Genomic DNA, 21,431 nt, shown 5'->3' on the forward strand with positions numbered 1-21,431 from the left:
AACATTCAAATTATATATGATTTTACGTAATTTTATACCGTACAAAATTTACTGAAATGAGTAAAATGTGTACTACGAAAATAAATTTCATTTTGGAATGACTTTGATGGACAATTTGATCATCCGCCCTTAATTTGGTTCAATTGTCATTCGATTATTGGCCCCATCCTCGACTCCTCCTCCTTGATATTTGTGTCAAAACCAAAAGTAAACAAATGTCGGAACGGAGAAATGAATAAATATCCAATTTATTAAAATAACTAGTATAGAGCTCGTGCTAAAACACGGTATTTTAGAATATCATGTGTAGAAAACTTAACAATTAGAGCTAATAATAATAATATATAAATAAACTTTGAATTTTATTTGTAATCATCTACAATTGTTATTGTGCAAAAATATTAAGAATTAAAATAGAACGAATTTTACATTTTTACTCGGAATAAGTATGATTAAAAAAAAGATTGTTAGTTAAATTACAAAAACTTATGCTTATTTTTACGCATTTGAAGCATATAACTATTTTTGTAACTTTTGTTACAATATGCGGAGTAACAATTTAAACGGAGTAAAAAATTTAAAGAATAAAAAAGTGAAAAACACACACTGATTTTAATAATATGAGTAAAATCTGCATATGTTTTAAATATAAAATTTACGACATTTAAAATACATATATTTGACTAATGAGATAATAATGAATGAATGAAATTTGGCCCAACTATAGAAGTTGCGGTGTTTGATAAGATACTTTGACACATAAATAGCATATATTAGGTCCAATACATATCTAGATAAAGTTAGACCCAATTTCTAGTTAAAAGCATTTAGGCGGGAAAATTTTCAGTTTTCTTATTCTTTTAGTTTAAGGGGGATTAGGAGTACTGCAAAATTTAAATAGAAAGTCAAATGATACTAGTAGGGCAGAGTACAGATCGGGTATCCGATCTAAAATGCTAGTTCGGATCGGATATCTATATTAGAAATCCTGAAGTTAGATATCCAATATCCAAACCAAATGTTTCGGATATCCAATGTTCGGGTATCCAAAATAATCAGGTCGGATGCGGATATCCATACTTTTGAATTTACTTTAAAATTAAGTTTAAAATACGATTATATTCATAGTCTTACATGATGATTTTCTTTAGTATTCTTACTCCAATGTTCTTGACATAAAATTGAAGTATCGCTTAGATATTTCTCTAATATTTTAAACATTAATTAAGTTATTGTATCAAATAAAATTTTATTTTCTCGAAATTATAATAGAAACTATAGTTTCGGATCGGATCGGATATCCAAATGTTTTAATTCTACTATTCATATCTGATAAGTGCATATTTTATACATTTTAACCCTTTATATTAGTTTTATTTTACATATCATTGTGGACAGCGGGGGGCCCACGGGGGCGCTTGGGAGAGAAGAGAAACAAGCGTTTGCATTTTTGTTGGAGTCGCCACCAATTTTTATGGGAAATTGGAACCGTTCGAATACCTCGCGTCATGTCAAGACACAAAGTAAAGACATGAACACTAAGCAATCGTTACCCTTAGCATTCTATGTCTAGAATGACTCTCGTGGATGCCAATGAACACGGATGTTCACAGAGATCTGGAGTAAGGGGTGAGGGTACGTATTAGGAAGCTCTTTTGATCGAACACCTAATCCCGCCCGCCTCGATAGCGGCCTCTACTAATGATTAGGGAAGTTATTCGTACTTGATATATCGTCGATTATATGCATGCAATGCAACATCCAAGTTTTAATCCTAGCATGTGAGAATTAGACTAAGTCGGTTGACACATAACTTAGCATACAATTGGGTCGAAGTAGGATTTAATGCTCAATTACATGTGAAAACATTCAAGCAATAAGAGAAATACAATAATCATAAACTACAATAATGAAAATTACAATAATTACATCGGATTAGGCGATTTATGTCGAAAATACCTTTAAAACGGATAATTTGAAAAAAGAACTAAAAAAGAAGGAACAAATAAACGAACAAATCAGTAAGCGATAATACGATTAATAGTTAGTTAATATGTAAGCTAATGAACTAAGTCAAGGCAAAAACGGAGTTCAGGGACAGAATTCAACCCGGAACAGGCGCAGCTGAGCTGCGTCCTTTGAAATAGGCTAGGGATGGCAATGGGTAGGGTCTGGGTAGGGTCTGCCTAGACCCGAACCCGACCCGAGATTTTCCCTTTGGATCCGTACCCGACCCAGACCCGCAAGGGTCTAAAATTTGAGGACCCGTACCCGGACCCTATGGGTAAGGGTAGGGTCTGGGTCTACCCGTGGGTCCGAGTTTCAGCCACTTTAGTAACAATATTAATAGCTATGGGGTCTATAATATTAAAAAAAAATTCATAGTACTTTAACATTATGAGTTTATTAATCTGCCGTTAATGGTGGTTGTCGGTCGCCGGCTATTAGAGAGGTGGTTGCCAGTCGCGTATCAGTGTTGTGGTGTTGGTTTTCTTGTGTCGGTGGTGGAATGGTGGTATTGTCAGTGGTTGGGTTTTATCACTTTATGGGATAAGGGAAGAGAAAGATACTTTAGTTGGGTTTCTACTGATCAAAGATGAATTCGAAAAGTTGTAATTTTGATTTTTTTCTTTAATAAAGGGTCTAAGGGTCGGGTATGGGTCTCATAACTTAGACCCGGACCCGAAATATTTTCTTAAGACCCATACCCGACCCATACCCATTGGGTCTGAAAAATAAGACCCATACCCGACCCATTAGGTCCGACCCTCAGTCCGGATCGGGTCCCCGACCCACCGCCATCCCTAAAATAGGCGCAATGTGTTCCGCATCTCATTCTCGACCGATGCAGGTGAAGCCGGAATTGCATGTTGTTAATACTCGTTGGTAAATTTAAAGATGGATTACAATTATTTACTCGGATGGAAGTGATTTAATAGGTTATTTACATGCGATTAAGGTCATAAAAACAATAAACATGGATGAGACGGAATTAAGATGGATTAATTACATGGATGAACGATTAATTAGTGACATGGGTGAATGAAATAAATTAAACATGATGAATTAATAACGAACATGTGAATAAACAGATGAAAATATGATAATAGACAGATGAAAACATGTCAAAAGTCGAATTCCAGAAACTCAATATGAACAAATCGAATTTCTATAACCCGGATTGAATTTAATGATGAAAACCCGCAAATATGAGATTATAAGGGATTCAAGTCGAAATTAACGATGAATTAAACATGTGAATGAATGTCAAATAATATACATGGAATTATTAGACTATTGTATCGAAAAATTAATGAAAACAATCGAAACAAATAACAGACGAACGAATTACAGAGGACGAAGGAAGAAGAAAAGAAGCAGGAAATGCGGCAGCCTCACGAAGAGGCGCAGCAGGAACTGCGCTCCTTCGAAGAGGCGCAGCAGTTGCTGCGTCTTTTCTCGACGTTTGTCTACTGGAAATCCGTAAAAAGAGGTTTTAAAGCACGGTTTTAGAAATCGGTTTTAAGAGGTATTTTCGACATAAACCTTACAATTGTGATATAAAAAGTAAAATACAATAAATAAAAGGAGGATTTACACCCTCAGACTTACATGTTGACGAAACGAGAAGGACTAAGATATCGATTAGTGATGCTCGACGCGAATGTAAAGAAAGTGCCCTCGTAAGAGGAAAACGATTAGATTAAGATTGATTAAGTTGATTGATGTGGAGTTGGTCAAATTGGTCGGTCATGCAAACGAGGCTGGTACTCAGAAGGATCCGAGCTTACGTGGTCGAAAGATCAAGCACGTAGGCGCCAAAAAGTAAGAACAAAAGTCTAGAATGCAAAGGGAGAAGAGAAGAGCGGACACTCGCGTGAGAAATATGAGGAGCGAAGGCTCCTATTTATACTAATCACGTGAAGGAAAAGGGTTTCGGAGAGTCTTTGGAAGTGAATCTCGGAAAAAATATAAAAAAGATACGAAAACACGCAGAAAAGGGCCTGGGAAGAGGCGCAGCAGCCACTGCGTCTCTTGGAAGAGGCGCAGCACCTGCTGCGTCTGTTCCCAAGTGGTTTCCTCCTGCGGAAGAAAGATTTTCGTGTTTAAGTTATGGAAGGACGGAATAATATGGTTTTCCTTAATATTTTATATGGATATTAAGGGAAATTGTTTGCCAAAAGATAAAGATTGTGAAATATTTATTAAAATAAGGAATAGAAATATCCGGAACATTCCAGAACATTCTGACTCGGGATTTAATAGTTATCAGAAATGAAGACGGTTTTGGGTCCGGACTTCAAATGTACTCTAATTACTGTCAAAACGACCGTATCGGCACGTAGATGACAACTAAGAGGTAGACATTAGTGTTTGAGCAATCACTTGACGATAAACTTACGAACTGTCACAAATCGTTCCGCGTATCAAACATGCGGCCCAATCATCACCGGGTGGTTTGCGGGAGGTGCAAAAATGAGGTGTCTACAATCATTTAGCACTTATCAAAGTGTTTTTAAGCTAATATTGTGTTTCTAGTGCAATTGTGTGTTCAAGTGTGTTTTGTAGGAAAATGAGCTAAATGAGTTAAAGTATTATAAAATGTGCCAACACTAGAAGCAAGGCTAAGTATGAGAGCAAGATTGGATTAAGTGTTGGAAGTGCATGGATTTTGCATGAAGAAAGTGTTGGATCAAAAATGAAAATTCAAGCAAAGTCAATATGCAAGTCAAGCCCAAATTCAAAGTCCAAATTATGGTGGAAAATATTGGATGCTAAGAAGCTTTGGATGCTAATATCACATTTAACCATGTGATTAAAGAGACATTAAGAATTTGCATGTGATTCCTTTTGGCAATTACTCAAGAATTGAAGGAAAATTAAGAGTGTTCTTAGGATGCCATTTTGGGATTCTTCTACAAAAATTTACTCCCTTATTTCCTATATAAGGGGTGATAATCTCACACACTACACACCATCTTTCTACACATATTTTTCCATCTAAATTCTCTCTAAATTTTAGTAGTTAATTTAGGTTAGCTTAGTTTAGTTTAGTTTGTTTACATTTCATTTTAGCAATTACATTACAATTCCATTTCAAGTTTAATTCCAAGTTATATTTCAAGTTTGTTCTAGTTTCATTGTTCTTCGATTTCTATTTCCATTTTCATTCAAGGTAATTCTTATTCTATTTTCATTATGTTATTTATCATTTCATTTAGCATTAGTTTAGTTTACATTTCCACTATGTTAGAGTAGTTTATTTTGTCTAGGGAATGAAGGGAGTCATGTATAAAAAGTATTTGTAAAATATTAAATTAGGTTGATATAATCTTGTCTAAATTGTTTCTATCACATGTTTGCACCTTAATGTTTAATCTTTGTTTAAAGGCCTTATTCATCGATTAAGTTTGTTCATTCGTTCTATAAGTCGAGAGGCACGGAATTGAATTAGACTAAGCATGTGTAGTAGGATGACCTAGTCATGGACGAGAGTTTCTCTAGGACCCGGTCTATGGTTGACACTAATGCCGTAAGGTGGGTGTCTCTAAGCCTAAACAATTAACATTTATCAACTCCTATGTTTAATTTGAGCATTTACATAATTTGCATGAGTGACCCGACCTCCCTAGATTATTTCTTTGTCATTATTGTTTTCTTCCATAATCCAACCAACCAATCAATAAACCTTAATCTACCAAGATAAAATTCACTCCATAACAACTAATTAACAACTTCCGTCTCTTTGTGGTTTGATCCCTACGTACTACATTAATTTGTGTCTAAGGTATAAATATTATTTTTGCATAGGTGTGCGATAGCCTATCAATATCCAAACCAAAACCAATGATTTCGGATCATATATCCAAACCAAACTTAACTTTCCGATCGGATATCCAAAAATTCGAATCAGATTTGGATCGGATATCAGATCAGTTTGGATAATCGGTTTTTTTTGCTCAGCCTTATGATAGTGGTAAGCCTGGGCTATATTACTTCTGATTGAGCTGCAAGCTTCGGACACAACACAATGTCGAAGAATCTGATGCGGTTATTTTCCATGAAATTTTCAAATTTTTTGGTTATAAAATGAAGTGTAGTGTCGTGTTAGACATATCAAGTGCTGACACGAAATTAAAGTAAATTATCATAATAACATAGGTTATGATCGTGACTAAAAGAGAATTATCGGAATAACATAGGCTATGATCGACTATCTTACAATGGAGATCTCGAGGAAGTCAACATAGGTTGCTTGTACTTAGACCTGTCAAAACCTGCCTTACTGGTGGGTAAAAAATAAATCAAAAATATTATATAATAATGTATTTATATACTATATTTGGAATAATAAATCAAAAAAATAATTATTTTAAAATTTTAAATCAAAAAGTTAATCAAGAAAATAATTTACATAACTTCATACCTCTATCATTTAATAATAAAAAATTACTAAAATAATTAATTTTTATAAATGCTTTAATATAGGTACGATAAATAATAAATATATTGTATTAAATGATTTAATTTTTTATAAAATGCTTTTCCGGCTTAAGATATGTGAAATCATACCCAACAAAAACTTTTTTTTGACCTGACCTAACCAGCCCGAGACTCGTATAATCGGACACGTGCGGCCGTGCCATATGACCCGATGCACTCGACTCGTTGGACAGGCCTACTTCTTGGCTTAACTCAATCCATATTAACACCCTGTACGGTCAAATGTCCACGTGTGTCAGAATTTGTGCACATTACAAAATCAGTTACTGTCATTTTTCAAAGAATCAACATATAATAAGGTACTCCCTCTGTCCTGGTCATTTGATTACCTATTTAATTTTGGACAGTCTCAGTCAATCGTTTACCTTTCTATATTAGGAATGCCTTTGATGGGCAGTTTGATCATCAACACTCAATTTGATCCACTTGACCGGGATGGAGGGAGTACATCTTTTGATGACGAGCAACAATTCAATCCCGGTTTGTGGGCGATAGCCAGTAGGTATGAGATTTAAGATTAATGTAATGTGTAAGGAGAGATCCTAATTATTAAGGTTAAGAACCGTTGATTGAACCTTAACCATCGATATCAGTTTTTGGTTGAGATGCTCTTTTTACATGGCATTAGAGCCGGCTGACCCGAGTTTAAAACAAAATTGTATACTGGGAATAAATTAAGACAAAATGCTTGCAGCTGAGTTTTCCTGAGATTTTCCGAGTATAAACGATTAAGAGAAAATACCCGAGTTTTGAGTGCAATTAGCCAATATGCATATCATTATTCCATTTATCAATCTTATCATCCATCTCCCATGTATTTTTACACAAAATATTTATGAAAATTTCCCATCACTGTTCTTAAGCTACTCTATTATCCGAGGGAGGTCGCGATTGTCGTCTTAAAACTTGTAAATCATTGGTATTTTGTTCAATGCAGCTCTGCAGAGTTGATGTGAGACCAATATTCATTAACAAGTTTGCCAAAGAGCGAACCTTCCTTGCTCATTAGCTTCATTGGCTCATCAAACTCCACAACTTTTCCTGCAGCAAAATCGGCATTCATTATTGAACATATTATTTTTACTGTAGTGTAAAATTGATAAGACATACAGAAAATATTTAGTAACTCACCATCACTCATGGCAAGAACCTCTGTGCTATCCATGACAGTCGGAATTCTGTGGGCAACAGTGATGACAGTGCAGTCGCAAAATTCTGTCCGGATTGTTTTCTGAAGGATCATGTCTGTTGTATTATCAATAGATGCAGTAGCTTCATCAAGCACTAGTATTCTGCTTCTTCTGAGCAAAGCGCGGCCTAGACAGAATAATTGTCTTTGTCCCATGCTCCAATTTGATCCGTCCTCCAAAACTGACATCAAGGTTTTCGTATTAGCTCCCAAATTTATTGTTCAAATTAACTTTGCTTAACCATTCTAAACTTTTTACACAACATAGCATTAGTCCGAAAATGATTTGAGATCGGCCGACATGAATCATCATCTGAAACCGTCTAGGGTATCCAGTAGGAAAAATGCTGACAATATAAATGGGGTAGAGAGAGTTCAAGTCAATGTTGGATGATTTACCTGTAGAATCTAACCCCTGAGATTTCTCTCGGACCGATTCTTTTAGCTGACATTTTCCAAGAACCTCCCATATTTCATCATCAGTGTGCTGACATAATGGATCCAAGTTAAACCTAACAGTGCCGTTGAAGAGAGTAGGATCTTGAGGTATGATACCAAATCGTGACCTTAGGTCATGAAGACCTATTCGGGATATATCAATCCCATCGACAATTATCTTTCCCCGTGTAGGTTCCACTAAGCGAAACAAGGCCCCAATTAAGGTAGTCTTCCCGCTACCAGTCCTACCAACAATGCCTATTCTGTCTCCACCTTCAAATGTGCAACTGATTCCTCGAAGAACCAGTGGCGCACCTTCCCTATATCTTATCTGTAACATACATCAGAAGTCTTAGTATCAAACTTTCTACATTAATCAAAATAGTGATTCAAAATCGTACCTGCAGATCACAAATCTCCACTTTGCCGATAGTGGGCCAGTTTTTTGGAGGTCTGCTATCTTCAATGACTTCAGGAGCTTCACTTGGCAAATGCATGTACTGATTTAGCCTCTCAACTGAAACTATATTATTAGCCAAAATGCTTTGGTATTGGATTGCAAAAACCACAGCGCTGTTTAATGAAAGACCATATGATAAACCCATCCCAATAAATCCTGCAAAACAAGAAAAGCTTACAAGGTAGCAGAAGGGCTACATAATTTGGAGGCCAAGAAGCTAGTGTGCGGGGATTTACCAGAGCGAAGAGTCGAGGGAGGCAGCAAACTCATGCATAGGGCAACAGATGAGACTACAATAGCATTTAGTGTCTCCACTCTCTGAATAAGCCATTCATTAGCTGCAAAATTGTGCAAGAAAGGGACTGAATTTCTGTCCACGAGATTTAGATTCTTCGCAAAGAAACGATCTTCCTCCTTGAAAGCTCTAATTGTCATGGCCCCAGATATAGATTCTGCCAAATGATTTGCAACTTGAGACTTTGTTGTACCTTGGATTCTCATTAGTTCTTTTGCAGTTGCTAGGTAATATCTCTGTTCACAAGTTTTACAGATTACTAATTGATAAAAATGAAACTTCCAGTGAGAAAAGTCGCAGTATTTAGTCAGTCAATTACCTGCAGCCATATTATCATGAATATGACTGGCATATAGATAAAGAAAACTTGCGGAGTAATATAAGCCAATAGTCCTAGAATCGCAAATGCGTCCATAGTAGGCGCAAGGATACACAAAATGTTGTAACTGATATCAAGATCGGCAATGTTCATATCCGAAGTGACCTGCAAAATTTGAAGACTGACATTATGAATTTATGATAGTAGTTCACAATTAGATCTGTGAAATTGTGATAAGTTATACTCACCCGACTTAGTATCCTCCCAAGAGGCGTGGAGTCATAGAAAGACATGGGAGCTCGAAATAGAGAGACCAGTAGCTCAGAAAATAAAGATTTTGATGATTTCATCCCTAACATGAATAATGCAAGAGATCTCAAGGGTATAAATATTATAGAGCAGATTCCTATACCGAGGTAAACCACAATCAATTTTGGTGGACTAATAGAAGGATTATCAACATTTGCGGCCATCCAGTAGTTCTGCGCTATTTGACCCACAACAAAAATTAGTTGAAAGATGACGGCAGATAGAAAGTACAGATAGCTCTTGTCAGTTTTCAGGTACATCAGGTAAGACTTAAAACCAGTGTTGCCCATGTCTCTTTCTTCTTGTTTGATCAGCTGGTCTCCCTTAGATGCTTCAGATTGTTTCTCGACATAAGTCATATTCTTTTCATCAGGATAAGTTTCTCGTCCAAATGTGCCAAGCTCAGCTAGCCTTTCAGTACCTGCAGTCTTTTTGTGCGCGTTCACAAGGTCTGAAAATTCTGAAGTTGAATCTAGTAACTCTGTATAATTTCCTGCTTGCAGGATTTCTCCACCCGACATTACCTAGACGCAAAAAAATTGATCTGTATTATTTTTTGAAGGGATTTGTCTGGATTTTAAAATTGTCTCCGGGTTATATAAAAGACTCACCAGACAACATTGAAATGCAGGAAGAAAGTCAACTTGGTGAGTCACAAGTAATACAGTCTTTTCAGATAAAGCTTCCATGACATATTCCTGCAACCATTGTTAAATTATATTAACAGGAATGTACTTTCACTTGTCAGTGAAGAACAGAAGTGTCGAGTAGTTACTTTGAATAGATTAGTTGCAGTGTGTGCATCTACTGCGCTGAACGGATCATCCAGAAGATAAATATCAGCATCTCGGTACAGTGCTCGAGCTAGTTGAATTCGCTGCTTCTGGCCTCCACTCAGATTAACCCCTCTTTCTCCTATTTCAGTCAAGTCGCCATAAGGAAGAAGCTCGAGGTCCTTCACCAATGAACATCTCTGAAGCGTTTCTTGGTACCTAAGCTCATCCATGTCATAACCAAAAAGAATATTGTCACGTATAGTCCCCGACTGGATCCAAGCTGTCTGAGAAACATAAGCTATTGTCCCATTAACCTCAACCTGTGAAACAAAACATAAAGAAAGATGAACAAATGATTTTTTTTGAAATTCTGCAGTAAATAAGACTCTGGTTGATTCTGTAACTTACAATTCCTTCTTTATATGGCACTTCCCCAAGGATTGCGGCTAATAGAGTTGACTTGCCTGAGCTAACTTCTCCACATATTGCTATCTTTGCACCTGGTTGAACCTCTAGAGAGATATTTCTCAGTGTTGGCTTTGATTGATTCATTTCCCAGGATAGATTTACCGAGTTCATTCGAATGGCACGGGTTACGCTAGTAATGCAGCTTTTGTTTCTGTGATCAACCTCTGACTCCTCAAGAAACCTGGCAATTCTAGTAAAAGCAATTGTTGCTTGGATAACTGCATTAATAAGATCTGAAATGGCTACTATAGGCTCTTGCAACAGGCGCAATGTCACAAGAAAAGTGAAAACATTACTGGCATTAAGCGGAACTCCAAGTAAATAACAAGTCGCAAATGTAGCACTAGAAATCGGTATAGGAGAGGCCCAAAACAAAAAAATGTAGCAAACTAATCCCAAATACACTCTTAGTAACCACTTATACTCCTTGCTCCGCAATCCTTCTATCGTTTTTTTGAAGTGAGTCTCCCATGCATAAAACTTGAGTACCTTCATGTTCACCAGAGCCTCAGAAAAAGCTTTAAGGCGCTCATTTTGTGCATTCATCAGCTTAGTCTGGAACCTGTGCTGTAATTTTGCCAGAGGAATGTTACAAAGCACGGTTAAAATAAGGACTACTAATGATGCAATTGTAGCAAGTCCCACAAAATGGATCAGAATTGTCAATGCAATGCAAATCTGGAGGGTGGTAGTCCAAAGTTGGTGAAACCAGAAAGGGAATTCACCAATTCTGTGAGCATCGACAGTGACGTAACTCATTATCTCGCCTCCTGAATGGGTTTTCCTAGCATCACTCGATAATCTTAGCTGCTTTTTATAAATTAATGCTGTAAGTAAAGACCTTACTTTAACACCTATTACTCTGCTACGGAAGTACCACTGTCTTCGTGACAGAGATTCCAAGATCTTCAGAAAGAAGAGAGAAATAGCCAAAACATAACCTTCGTATCTGAAAGCTTCTTTTCCCGCTGAAACCTCAATGAAGGAATTAAGTAGTAGAGGTCCAGCGGATAGAGCGAGGATACTAATTAGGGCAAAGAACCCTGAAATTAAAGTCTCTCTTCGATTGCATGCAATTATTGTCCATAGAAGTGAAGATTTTAATGATCTTTCTCCATCTTTCTGTTTGATAAATTGGTCCATAAATTGCACGTAACAAGATTCTGCTCCATCAGATTCGTGTAATTTGGGCATGTCTTCGTCTGAAAGGGTCTTCTTCTTACCCAATATCATCAAAGGGTTCAACCACCAGAAGGATATCTTACTCAACCAACCAGCTTTGGAAAATGGAGTAATTTGGACATCAGAATCGAGTTTTATGATGCTGTCATCCTCACCATTAAGAGCAGTGTAAAGGGTACTACTTCCACTCTCAGTCTCGCGACTTTCTTCTGTTTTGTACCTCATGTAAGTACTCATCAAGAACAAAGTTGCTCCTAGTAAAGAAAGAATATCTAAAGCCGCCTTTTTTGTCACTGTTCGACTGTTAACGATGGAAGGCAGCGCGAAAAAGGATAGAATTCCAGTAGACAGGAAAGTAAAGGTAGACAGAATTAAAGAAATTTTTGAGATTTTTCTAAGGCTTGATGTTAAAACCAGCAACAACCATATGAGTCCTTGAAACAGAAGTAGAACCCACCAATGAATTGGCGAAACAGAATGGTCGGTCCTCAACTTCTCCTCGAAAACCCAAATTCCTAAACCTATGTAAACCAATCCCAGTATACCATTACACACAGCTGAACATATTTGCAAAGCAGACATGCATGTAGTAACTTTCTTTCCGCAAATCATGCAACATAAAACCAATGCCAGAAGCATTACATCAAATGCTACTGTAACAATATGGTTGACACATGAATCAGGATGACTGACCGATAAAAACCCGGAAGTACAGGCTTCATTCGAGCATTCTGAATTCCCACAGAACAAACTCCACAGATCATCCATTAACAATTCACTCGTATTCAGCTCAGCGCCCTCCTGCAAATCCTGCATGACATATACGTAAATTCACAGGTTAAAAAAACATCATTTATCCTACATACAACTATCATATAATTTGTTAAGAACATTTCGAGGAAAACCTTACTGGTGTATATTGCGCGATTTGTGGAGCGAAATGCTATCAAAGTATCAAGGAGTTGGTGAATGAAGGTGAAAAGTGTAAGAAAAGCTTCTGCATTTTATACTACTGGTCATAGAATATACGGAGTAATTATTGATCACAAATCACATTAATAGTAATTTATTCGTCGCGTCACATTGAAGTCTTAGGAAATCTGAAACAACAGTTTAATAACAACAGCATTTTCAGTGTGTGAATATGTGAAAAAAGCTACTCTCTGCTAAACTTTTTTACAGCTTAGCATACTATCCTGATACCGTATAGAGCTGGCATGCAAAAGCAAAACCCACCCGATACAATCCGAAAATTAGGTGAACCGACCCGATAACCGATAACATCCTTATTTTTTCCAACCCGAACTCGATATGAACCGATTCGACCCGAACCGTTACCCGATATTGAGTCAACCCGATAGGTGATCCGATAACGAATTATTAACTTAATAAAGGTGTAAATAAGACAAAATTGGCATTCGTCATTATTTTCACTTAAAACTTCAATTAATACACTCACACGTTAAAATTATCCATCTAAACCTTAATACATATGAGAAAATATATGCCGATAACCTAAGCCGATACTGACCCGCTAACAACCCGACACGGCTTGTCACCCGCCGATGACCCGACCCGAAGATGACCCAACATGACCAGTAATCGACCTGAACCGTCACTGACCCGACACAACCCGAACCTGAAATGACTCGATCCGCTTTGACCCGACCCGTAACCGACCGGAGTGACCCGATTGCCACCTCTAAATTACCGTATAACATTGAAACGGGACATATATCATTTCACTTGAACATATAAAACAAATCTTTTACTTTTTCTTATTTACTCTGGTTTTATCTTATTTAAATTACTTAGACCTGTCCTGAGCCTAAGAGTCTAAGACGGAGAATATGATGATCCTAGAAAGTCAACCCTAGTTTCCTCCCAAAACACGTGTTTCTGGAAGAAATTAGACAGCTATTACATTCAATCCATATACTCGTAGTCGGTAAGATTAAATGCACTGAAGTTGAAACTTGGAAATTGTGACATCAATGTTAATTCTACATTACAAAATCTATGACATTCATGTTACATTATTAAAAAAACTGAGCAAATCTCTTGAGAATTAAGCAAGTGCAGTTCAATGCGCATAATTCGAGTCACTCACGTCTCTCTTCAATATCTGTCAAAACACACGAGTAAACATCATAAAATGTTTACTTAAAACTCCGTATTAGTTTAAGACGCATCTCGAAAAACAAAAACGTCATATATTAAAAATGGAGGGAGTAGGTAACTCCGTACTAAAAATGGATTCTTTATTTTTGGTGTCGAAAGAGCCACAAGGTAAATACGGAGTATGAGCTAAAACAAAATCTTATGATTATCACCTGTAAGAGTGAAATTTGCAGTAAAACCAAAATTGTACGGTGTAAATAAATTTTGATAAAATGCATCATTCTCAATATATCATCATCTCCCATGTATTTTTAAACAAACTATTTAAGAATATACATCTTTCATGGAATAATATCGACAGTGAAATTTCCCATCACGGTTCTTAAGCTAGTCTATTATCTGAGGAAGGTCGCGATTGTCGTCTTGAAACTTGTAGATCAATTGGATTTTGTTCAATGCAGCTCTGCAGAATTGATGTGAGACCAATATTCATTAACAAGTTGGCCAAATAGAGAACCTTCCTTGTTCATTAGCTTCATTGGCTCATCATACTCCGCCAGTTTCCCTGCAGTAAAATCGCCATGCATACATTATGTTTAACTAAGACAGCTGATAAGACTTTTACTGTAGTGTAAATTGACAAGACATACGGAAAACATTCAGTAACTCACCATCACTCATGACAAGAACCTTTGTGCTATCCATGACAGTCGGAATTCTGTGGGCAACAGTGATCACAGTGCAGTCACAAAATTCTGTCCTAATCGTTTTCTGAAGGATCATGTCTGTTGTATTATCAATAGATGCAGTGGCTTCATCAAGGACTAGTACTCTGCTTCTTCTGAGCAAAGCGCGGCCTAGACAGAATAATTGTCTTTGTCCCATGCTCCAATTTGATCCGTCCTCCAAAACTGACATGAATTTTTCATATTAGCTCTCACTTTTGTTGTGTTCTTTGTGTTAGTTCTAATAAACTGGAGGGTTATCATTTGCTGAGGTCTTTGTGTTAGCTCTCTCGGCCGGAACATAAATGATTTGAACATACTACCTCCATCCCAAATTTATTGTTCACATTAACTTTGTTATTTCTAAACTTTTTATACAATAGAGCCTTAGTCCCAAAATGATTTGAACTTTTGTAGTCGACTGACATAGAATCATCATCTGACATCGTCTAGGGCATCCAATAGGAAAAATGGTGACAATATAAATGGGGTAGATAGAGTTCAAGTCAAAATTGGAGGATTTACCTGTAGAATCCAACCCTCGAGATTTCTCTTGAACCGATTCTTTCAGCTGACATTTTCCAAGAACCTTCCAAGCACAGAATATAAACATCAGTTCTTGCCTTCATTGTTTCATTATATGAACGCATGTTAAATTCTAATGATTGTTACTCCGCTTGATGAACTGAAACTTACCTCCCATATTTCTTCATCTGTGTGCTGGCATAACGGATCCAAGTTAAACCTAACAGTGCCATTGAAAAGGGTTGGATCCTGAGGAATGATTCCAAAACGTGACCGTAGGTCATGAAGACCTATCCGGCATATATCAATCCCATCGACAATTATCTTTCCCTGAGTAGGTTCAACTAAACGAAACAAGGCCCCAATTAAGGTAGTCTTTCCGCTACCCGTTCTACCTACAACGCCTATTCTGTCTCCGCCTTCAAATGTGCAACTGATTCCTCGAAGAACCAGGGGTGCATCTTCCCTATATCTTATCTGCACCATATATCAGAAGTTTAGTATCCAACCTTCTACATCAGTCAAAATAGTGATTTAAGCTATTCAACTTCTCGAACTCATACCTGTAGATCACATATCTCGACTTTGCCGACAGTTGGCCAGTTCTTTGGAGGCCTGCTATCTTCAATGACTTCAGGAGCTTCACTAGGCAAATGCATGTACTGATTTAGCCTCTCAACGGAAACTATATTATTAGCCAAAATACACTGGTATTGGATTGCAAAAACCATGGTATTGTTTAATGATAGTCCATATGTTAAGGCCATCCCAACAAATCCTGCATAATTGCATGTATTAGAATTATTACTGCTGGAAAATTTGCAGACCAAGGAAGCAATGACAGGAGGATTTACCGGAGCTAATAGTAGAGGGAGGCAGCAAAACCATGCACAGAGCTACTGAGGACAGTACAATTGCATTGAGGGTCTCCACTCTCTGAATTAGCCATTCACTAGCTGCAAAATTGTGCAAGAAAGGGCTTGCATTTTTGTCTATGAGATTTAAATTCTTGGCAAAGAAACGATCTTCCTCCTCAAAAGCTCTAATTGTCATGGCCCCAGATATAGATTCTGCCAAATGGTTGGCGATTTGAGATTTTGTTGTTCCCTGGATTCTCATTAATTCCTTTGCAGTTGCTAGGTAATATTTCTGTTCACAAGGTTTATCAGACATCAAAAAGGAAACTTCTAATGAAAAAAAGGTATGTATAATTGTCATTTACCTGTAGCCATATTATCATGTAAATAACCGGTATATAGACAAACAAAATTTGTGGAGTAATGGAAGCCAATAGTCCTAGATTTGCATATGCGACCATAGTAGGCGAGAGGATACACAGAATGTTGTAACAGATATCAAGATCGACAATGTTCAAATCCGAAGTGACCTGTAAATTTCAGGAAATTATCATTATGATAGTTAAGAATTCTTACCAACTTGTATTGTAAATGCGAGCCGTGGATTTGAAATAACGTATACTCACCCGACTTAGTATCCTTCCAAGAGGTGTGGAGTCATAGAAAGACATCGGAGCTCGAAAAAGAGAGTTCAGTAGCTCGGAAAATAAAGATTTTGATGATTTTATCCCTAATAGGTACACTGAAAGAGATCTGAAGGGTACAAATAATGTAGAGCAGATTCCTATGCTGAGGTAAACCAGAATCAATTTTGGTCGACTGACATAAGGATTATCGACGTTTGAGGCCATCCAGTAATTCTGTACTATCTGACCCATTACGAAAATCGCTTGAAGAATGACAGCACATAGTAGGTACAGGTAGCTCTTGTCCGTTTTCAGGTACATCAGGTATGACTTAAAACCAGTGTCGCCAACATTCCTTTCTTCTTGTTTGATCAACTGGTCGCCATTAGATGCTTCAGATTGTTTTATGGCACAAGTCTTAGTCTTCTCATCAGGATAGGTTTCTCTTTCAAATGTGCCAACCTCAGCTAGCCTTTCAGTACCTGCAGTCTTTTTGTGTGCGTTTACAAGGTCCGAAAATTCCATTCTTGAAGCTAGTAACTCCGTATAATGTCCTGCTTGCAGGATTTCCCCATTTGACATTAGCTACACACAAAGAGAAATGATCTTTTATCTTATTTTCGTGAAAATTGTCCGAATCTGAGAGTTTCTTTAGTTAGAAAATTTCAAGAAAAAACTTATGAATCTGAAAGTTCCTTTACCAGACAACGTTCAAATGCAGGAAGAAAGTCAACTTGGTGCGTGACCAGTAATACAGTCTTTTCAGATAGAGCATCCATGACATATTCCTGTCACCATTGTTAAATTAAACATTCAGGAATGTACTTTAATTTGGCAATGAAGAACTGAAGTTTTGAGTAGTTACTTTGAATAGATTAGTTGCTGTGTGCGCATCTACAGCGCTGAACGGATCATCCAGAAGATATATATCAGCGTCTCTGTACAGTGCTCGAGCTAGTTGAATTCGCTGCTTCTGGCCTCCACTGAGATTAACCCCTCTCTCCCCTATTTCAGTCAAGTCGCCATAAGGAAGAAGCTCGAGGTCCTTTACCAATGAACATCTCTGAAGCGTATCTTGGTACCTAAGCTCATCCAGTGCACAACCAAAAAGTATATTGTCACGTATTGTCCCCGACTGGATCCAAGCTGTCTGAGAAACATAAGCTATTCTCCCATTAACCTCAACCTGTAAAAGAAAATAGAAAGAGAGATGAACAAGACTTTTGCAGAAAATCTGCAATATATATAGTGCAAAAGAGTTCAAGAACTTGGGTTGATATTGTAACTTACAATTCCTTCTTTATATGGCACTTCTCCAAGGATTGCGGCTAATAGAGTTGACTTGCCTGAGCTAACTTCTCCACATATTGCTATCTTTGCACCTGGTTGAACTTCCAGAGATATGTTTCTCAGTGTTGGGTTTGATTGATTCATTTCCCAGGAAAGATTCAGAGAGTTCAATCGAACGGCATGGTCAACGCTACTAATATTGCTTTTCTTTCCGTCCTCTACTTCTGACGCCTCAAGAAACCTGGCAATTCTAGTGAAAGCAACTGTTGCTTGAATTAGTACATTAAGGACATCTGAAATAGCGACTATAGGTTCTTGCAACAGGCGCAATGTTGCAAGAAAAGTGAATACATTACTGGCATTTAGAGGAACTCCAAGGAAATAACAAGCTGCAAATGTAGCACCAGCAATCGGTACAGGAGCTGTCCAAAACAGAAAACTATAGAACACTGATCCCAAATGCACTCTTAGTAACCACTTATACTCCTTTTTCCTCAAATCCTCTATCACGTTTTTGAAGTGAGTCTCCCAGGCATAAAACTTGAGTACCTTCATGTTCACAAGAGCTTCTGAACAAGCTTTCAGTCGCTCATCTTGTGCAACCATCAGCTTAGTCTGGAACTTGTGTTGTAATTTTGCCAGAGGAATGTTACAAAGAGCTGTTAAAATAAGGACTACTAGCGATGCAATTGTTGCAAGTCCCACCAAATTTATCAGAATTGCTGTTGCAATGCAAATTTGGAGGGCTGTAGTCCAAATCTGATGAAACCAGAAAGGGAATTCACCGATTCTGTGAGCATCGACAGTGACATAACTCATTATCTCACCTCCTGAATGGGAGTTCCTTGCATCACTTGATAGTCTTAGTTGCTTCTTGTAAATTAAGGCTGTAAGTAAAGACCTTACCTTAACACCTACTATTCTGCTGCGGAAGTACCACTGTCTTCGTGACAAAGATTCCAAGATCTTCAGAACGAAGAGTGAAACAGCCAAAACATAACCTTCATACCTGAAAGATTCTTTACCCACGGAAACCTTAATAAAGGAATTTAGTAGTAGAGGTCCAGCGGATAGAGTGACGATACTAATTAGTGCAAAGATCCCTGAGATCAGAATCTCTCTTTTATTGCAAGCAATGATTGTCCAGAGAAATGAAGATTCTAATGATGTTTCTTGATCTTTCCGTTTGATAAATTGGTCGATAAAATTCAGGTAACAAGATTCTGCTCCATCAGATTCATGTAATTTTGGCATGTCCGCATCTGAAAGGTTCTTTTTTTTACCCAACATCATCAAATGGTTCAACCACCAGAAGGATATTTTACTGAACAAACCAGCTTTGGAATATTGAGTAAATTCAGAATCATCTTTGATGATGTTGTCATCCTCACCATTTAGAGCTGTGTAAAGGGTACTTCCGTTATCAATCTCGTAACTTGTTTGATCTTTGTAGCCCTTGTAAGTACTCAACAAGAGCAAACCTGCTCCTAGGAAAGACAGAATATCTAGAGTAACCTTAAGTGTCGCTGTTCGATTGTTTACTATGGAAGCAACCGCGAAAAAGGATAGAATTCCAGTAGACAGGAAAGGGAAGACACACAAAATTCTGAAGGAGCTTATTGAGAAATGAAATTTTCCAAAGCTAGATGGTAAAACCACCAATAACCATGTGAGGCCTTGAAAGAGTAGTACAACCCACCAATGAATTGGTGAAAAAGAATGGTCATTCCTTAACTTCTCTTCCAAAATCCAAATTCCGAAGCCTAAGTAAACCAATCCCAGAGTACCATTATACACAGCTGAACATATTTGTAAAGCGGACACGTGTGTGTTAACTTTCTTAGAGAAAGTTTTGCAAATCATGCAGCATAAAACCAATGCCAGAAGCAATGCATCAAATAACACTGTCACAATATGGTTTACACATAAATCGGGATGACTGACCGTTAAGAACCCGGGAGGACAGGCCTCATTTGAGCAGTCAGGATTCCCACAGAACAGACTCCACAGATCATCCATCACCAGTTCACCAGTATTCAGTTTTGCACCCTCCCGCAAATCCTGCACAAACATATACATTAATTCTATATACAGAAATAGCATTGTTCCTGCCATAGTTATCATCTGAACATGTAAGAAGATCAAGAGGAAAAAAACCTTTCTGGTGAAACTTGTGTGATCTGTGGAGCCAAATGCTATCAAAGAGGTGCTGAATGAAATGCGAAAAAATCAAAGAGGAGTTTGTTCAATTTATACTACTGGTCATAGAAAATAATAATTGTTCATTCTGCACTACTGGTCATGGAATATACTACTTGTGAGAGTCGGTCTTTAACTAAGTTATTCATAACCATTTTTTCGTACACCTTTATGCGTTTACTTGGTTCATGTTTTCATAATGAGCGTACTCATTTTGTCGTAAATTGTGACCCAGTACACCATTTTTTATTATATTCACCTATCTTATACCGTACTTTTAGTACCATTTTTACTTTAAATTGTAAAATGATCTCATTATAATTATTGTGAAACCGTCTCAGGAGACCTATTCTTTAATTATTGCAGCATTTTCAGAGTGCGAATCTAAGAAGAAGAAAAAAGCTGTCTCCAATTCCTGATATAAAAGAACTAATCTTTCCCACAACCTGACATGGTCAACCTCACAAACTAGGTAGTGTTTCTTAAAATATACCTGGACTTCTTCTTCTGTTCCGAAATAATCTTCTTACTTCGCAAAATTCTCGTGACATATTCTGAAAAGTACGAAGATTATGATGACAGAGCGAGTAATAAATATTCATTAAAATATGCTGGCAATCAGAATTAAGAGCATCAAGGAATTTAAACAGAATGTCACATGATAGTGATAGCTGTTGTGACAGTAACTGCTCATAGTTAACAGATCGTGAGAAAGTCTACACATGTGATGCTGTTTTCTCCCCATGTTCTTCATAATTGAGAATGTTAAGCTCAAAAACACAGAAGGATCTATATTCTAATTACATCTTCCCAGGTGAAGGCGGAGGATGCTTATCGTATTGTTAATTACTGCACTGTCGTGAACGCCTTTGTTCACTGAGACTCTGAGGAGTAAATATATGACTAATATTCTTTAACAGGTTCACAGCAGACCTTCTGTGTTCATCAGATTCATGGTTATTATACTTCAGCAATTTTCCTGCAAGAATGATCTGATTCAATCTTTCGCATTCTGCTCATTCGATCAATCCAGGGAACCTAGAGGGTAGCCCAGGAATGCGCAAATTACCCAAAAGGTTCCCAGAAAATGCTCAAGAATAACTTCAAGAAAATAGTATTGCAGGAACAAATTTTGTTGAAATGCATAG

At 37.3% G+C, this 21,431-nt stretch overlaps 2 protein-coding genes across 2 annotated transcripts in view; one reads left to right on the forward strand and one right to left on the reverse strand.

Annotated features, from left to right (window-relative positions):
- The window catches only part of LOC141618429 (uncharacterized), a 26,464-nt gene extending 16,417 nt beyond the window's left edge, over positions 1–10,047 (forward strand). The window contains exon 3 of the mRNA XM_074435532.1: positions 10,018–10,047. The gene's annotated coding sequence lies outside the window, so the exon portion shown is untranslated. The remainder of the gene's footprint in view (positions 1–10,017) is intronic.
- On the reverse strand, positions 7,252–21,331 carry LOC141620797 (uncharacterized). The gene is made up of 25 exons (XM_074437574.1): positions 21,217–21,331; positions 20,777–20,837; positions 20,242–20,293; positions 18,085–20,145; positions 17,660–17,980; positions 17,496–17,582; positions 16,795–17,379; positions 16,534–16,698; positions 16,166–16,460; positions 15,875–16,089; positions 15,483–15,788; positions 15,312–15,375; positions 14,733–14,972; positions 14,521–14,626; positions 13,948–13,957; positions 10,699–12,750; positions 10,290–10,610; positions 10,126–10,212; positions 9,454–10,038; positions 9,206–9,370; positions 8,828–9,122; positions 8,533–8,747; positions 8,093–8,462; positions 7,636–7,875; positions 7,252–7,545 (listed from the first exon to the last, which is right to left on the reverse strand). Exons 1-25 carry the CDS (start codon positions 21,236–21,238, stop codon positions 7,433–7,435), a joined length of 9,033 nt encoding a protein of 3,010 aa, XP_074293675.1. The 5' UTR covers positions 21,239–21,331; the 3' UTR covers positions 7,252–7,432.
- Positions 21,332–21,431: the final 100 nt, after the last annotated feature.

The sequence above is a fragment of the Silene latifolia genome, chromosome X (genome assembly GCF_048544455.1).
Source record: "Silene latifolia isolate original U9 population chromosome X, ASM4854445v1, whole genome shotgun sequence".
Taxonomy (NCBI): Eukaryota; Viridiplantae; Streptophyta; class Magnoliopsida; order Caryophyllales; family Caryophyllaceae; genus Silene; species Silene latifolia.

What these genes read in the sequence shown, in the direction of transcription:
- LOC141620797 (XM_074437574.1), bottom strand. Translation starts at nt 21,238, where the DNA reads ATGAATCTGATGAACACAGAAG. An exon ending in ACATGATAATATGGCTACAG is followed by an intron (nt 16,461 to 16,533) that starts GTAAATGACAAT and finishes CCTTGTGAACAG; the next exon opens with AAATATTACCTAGCAACTGC. An exon ending in GGTTCTTGCCATGAGTGATG is followed by an intron (nt 7,546 to 7,635) that starts GTGAGTTACTAA and finishes ATTTTGCTGCAG; the next exon opens with GAAAAGTTGTGGAGTTTGAT.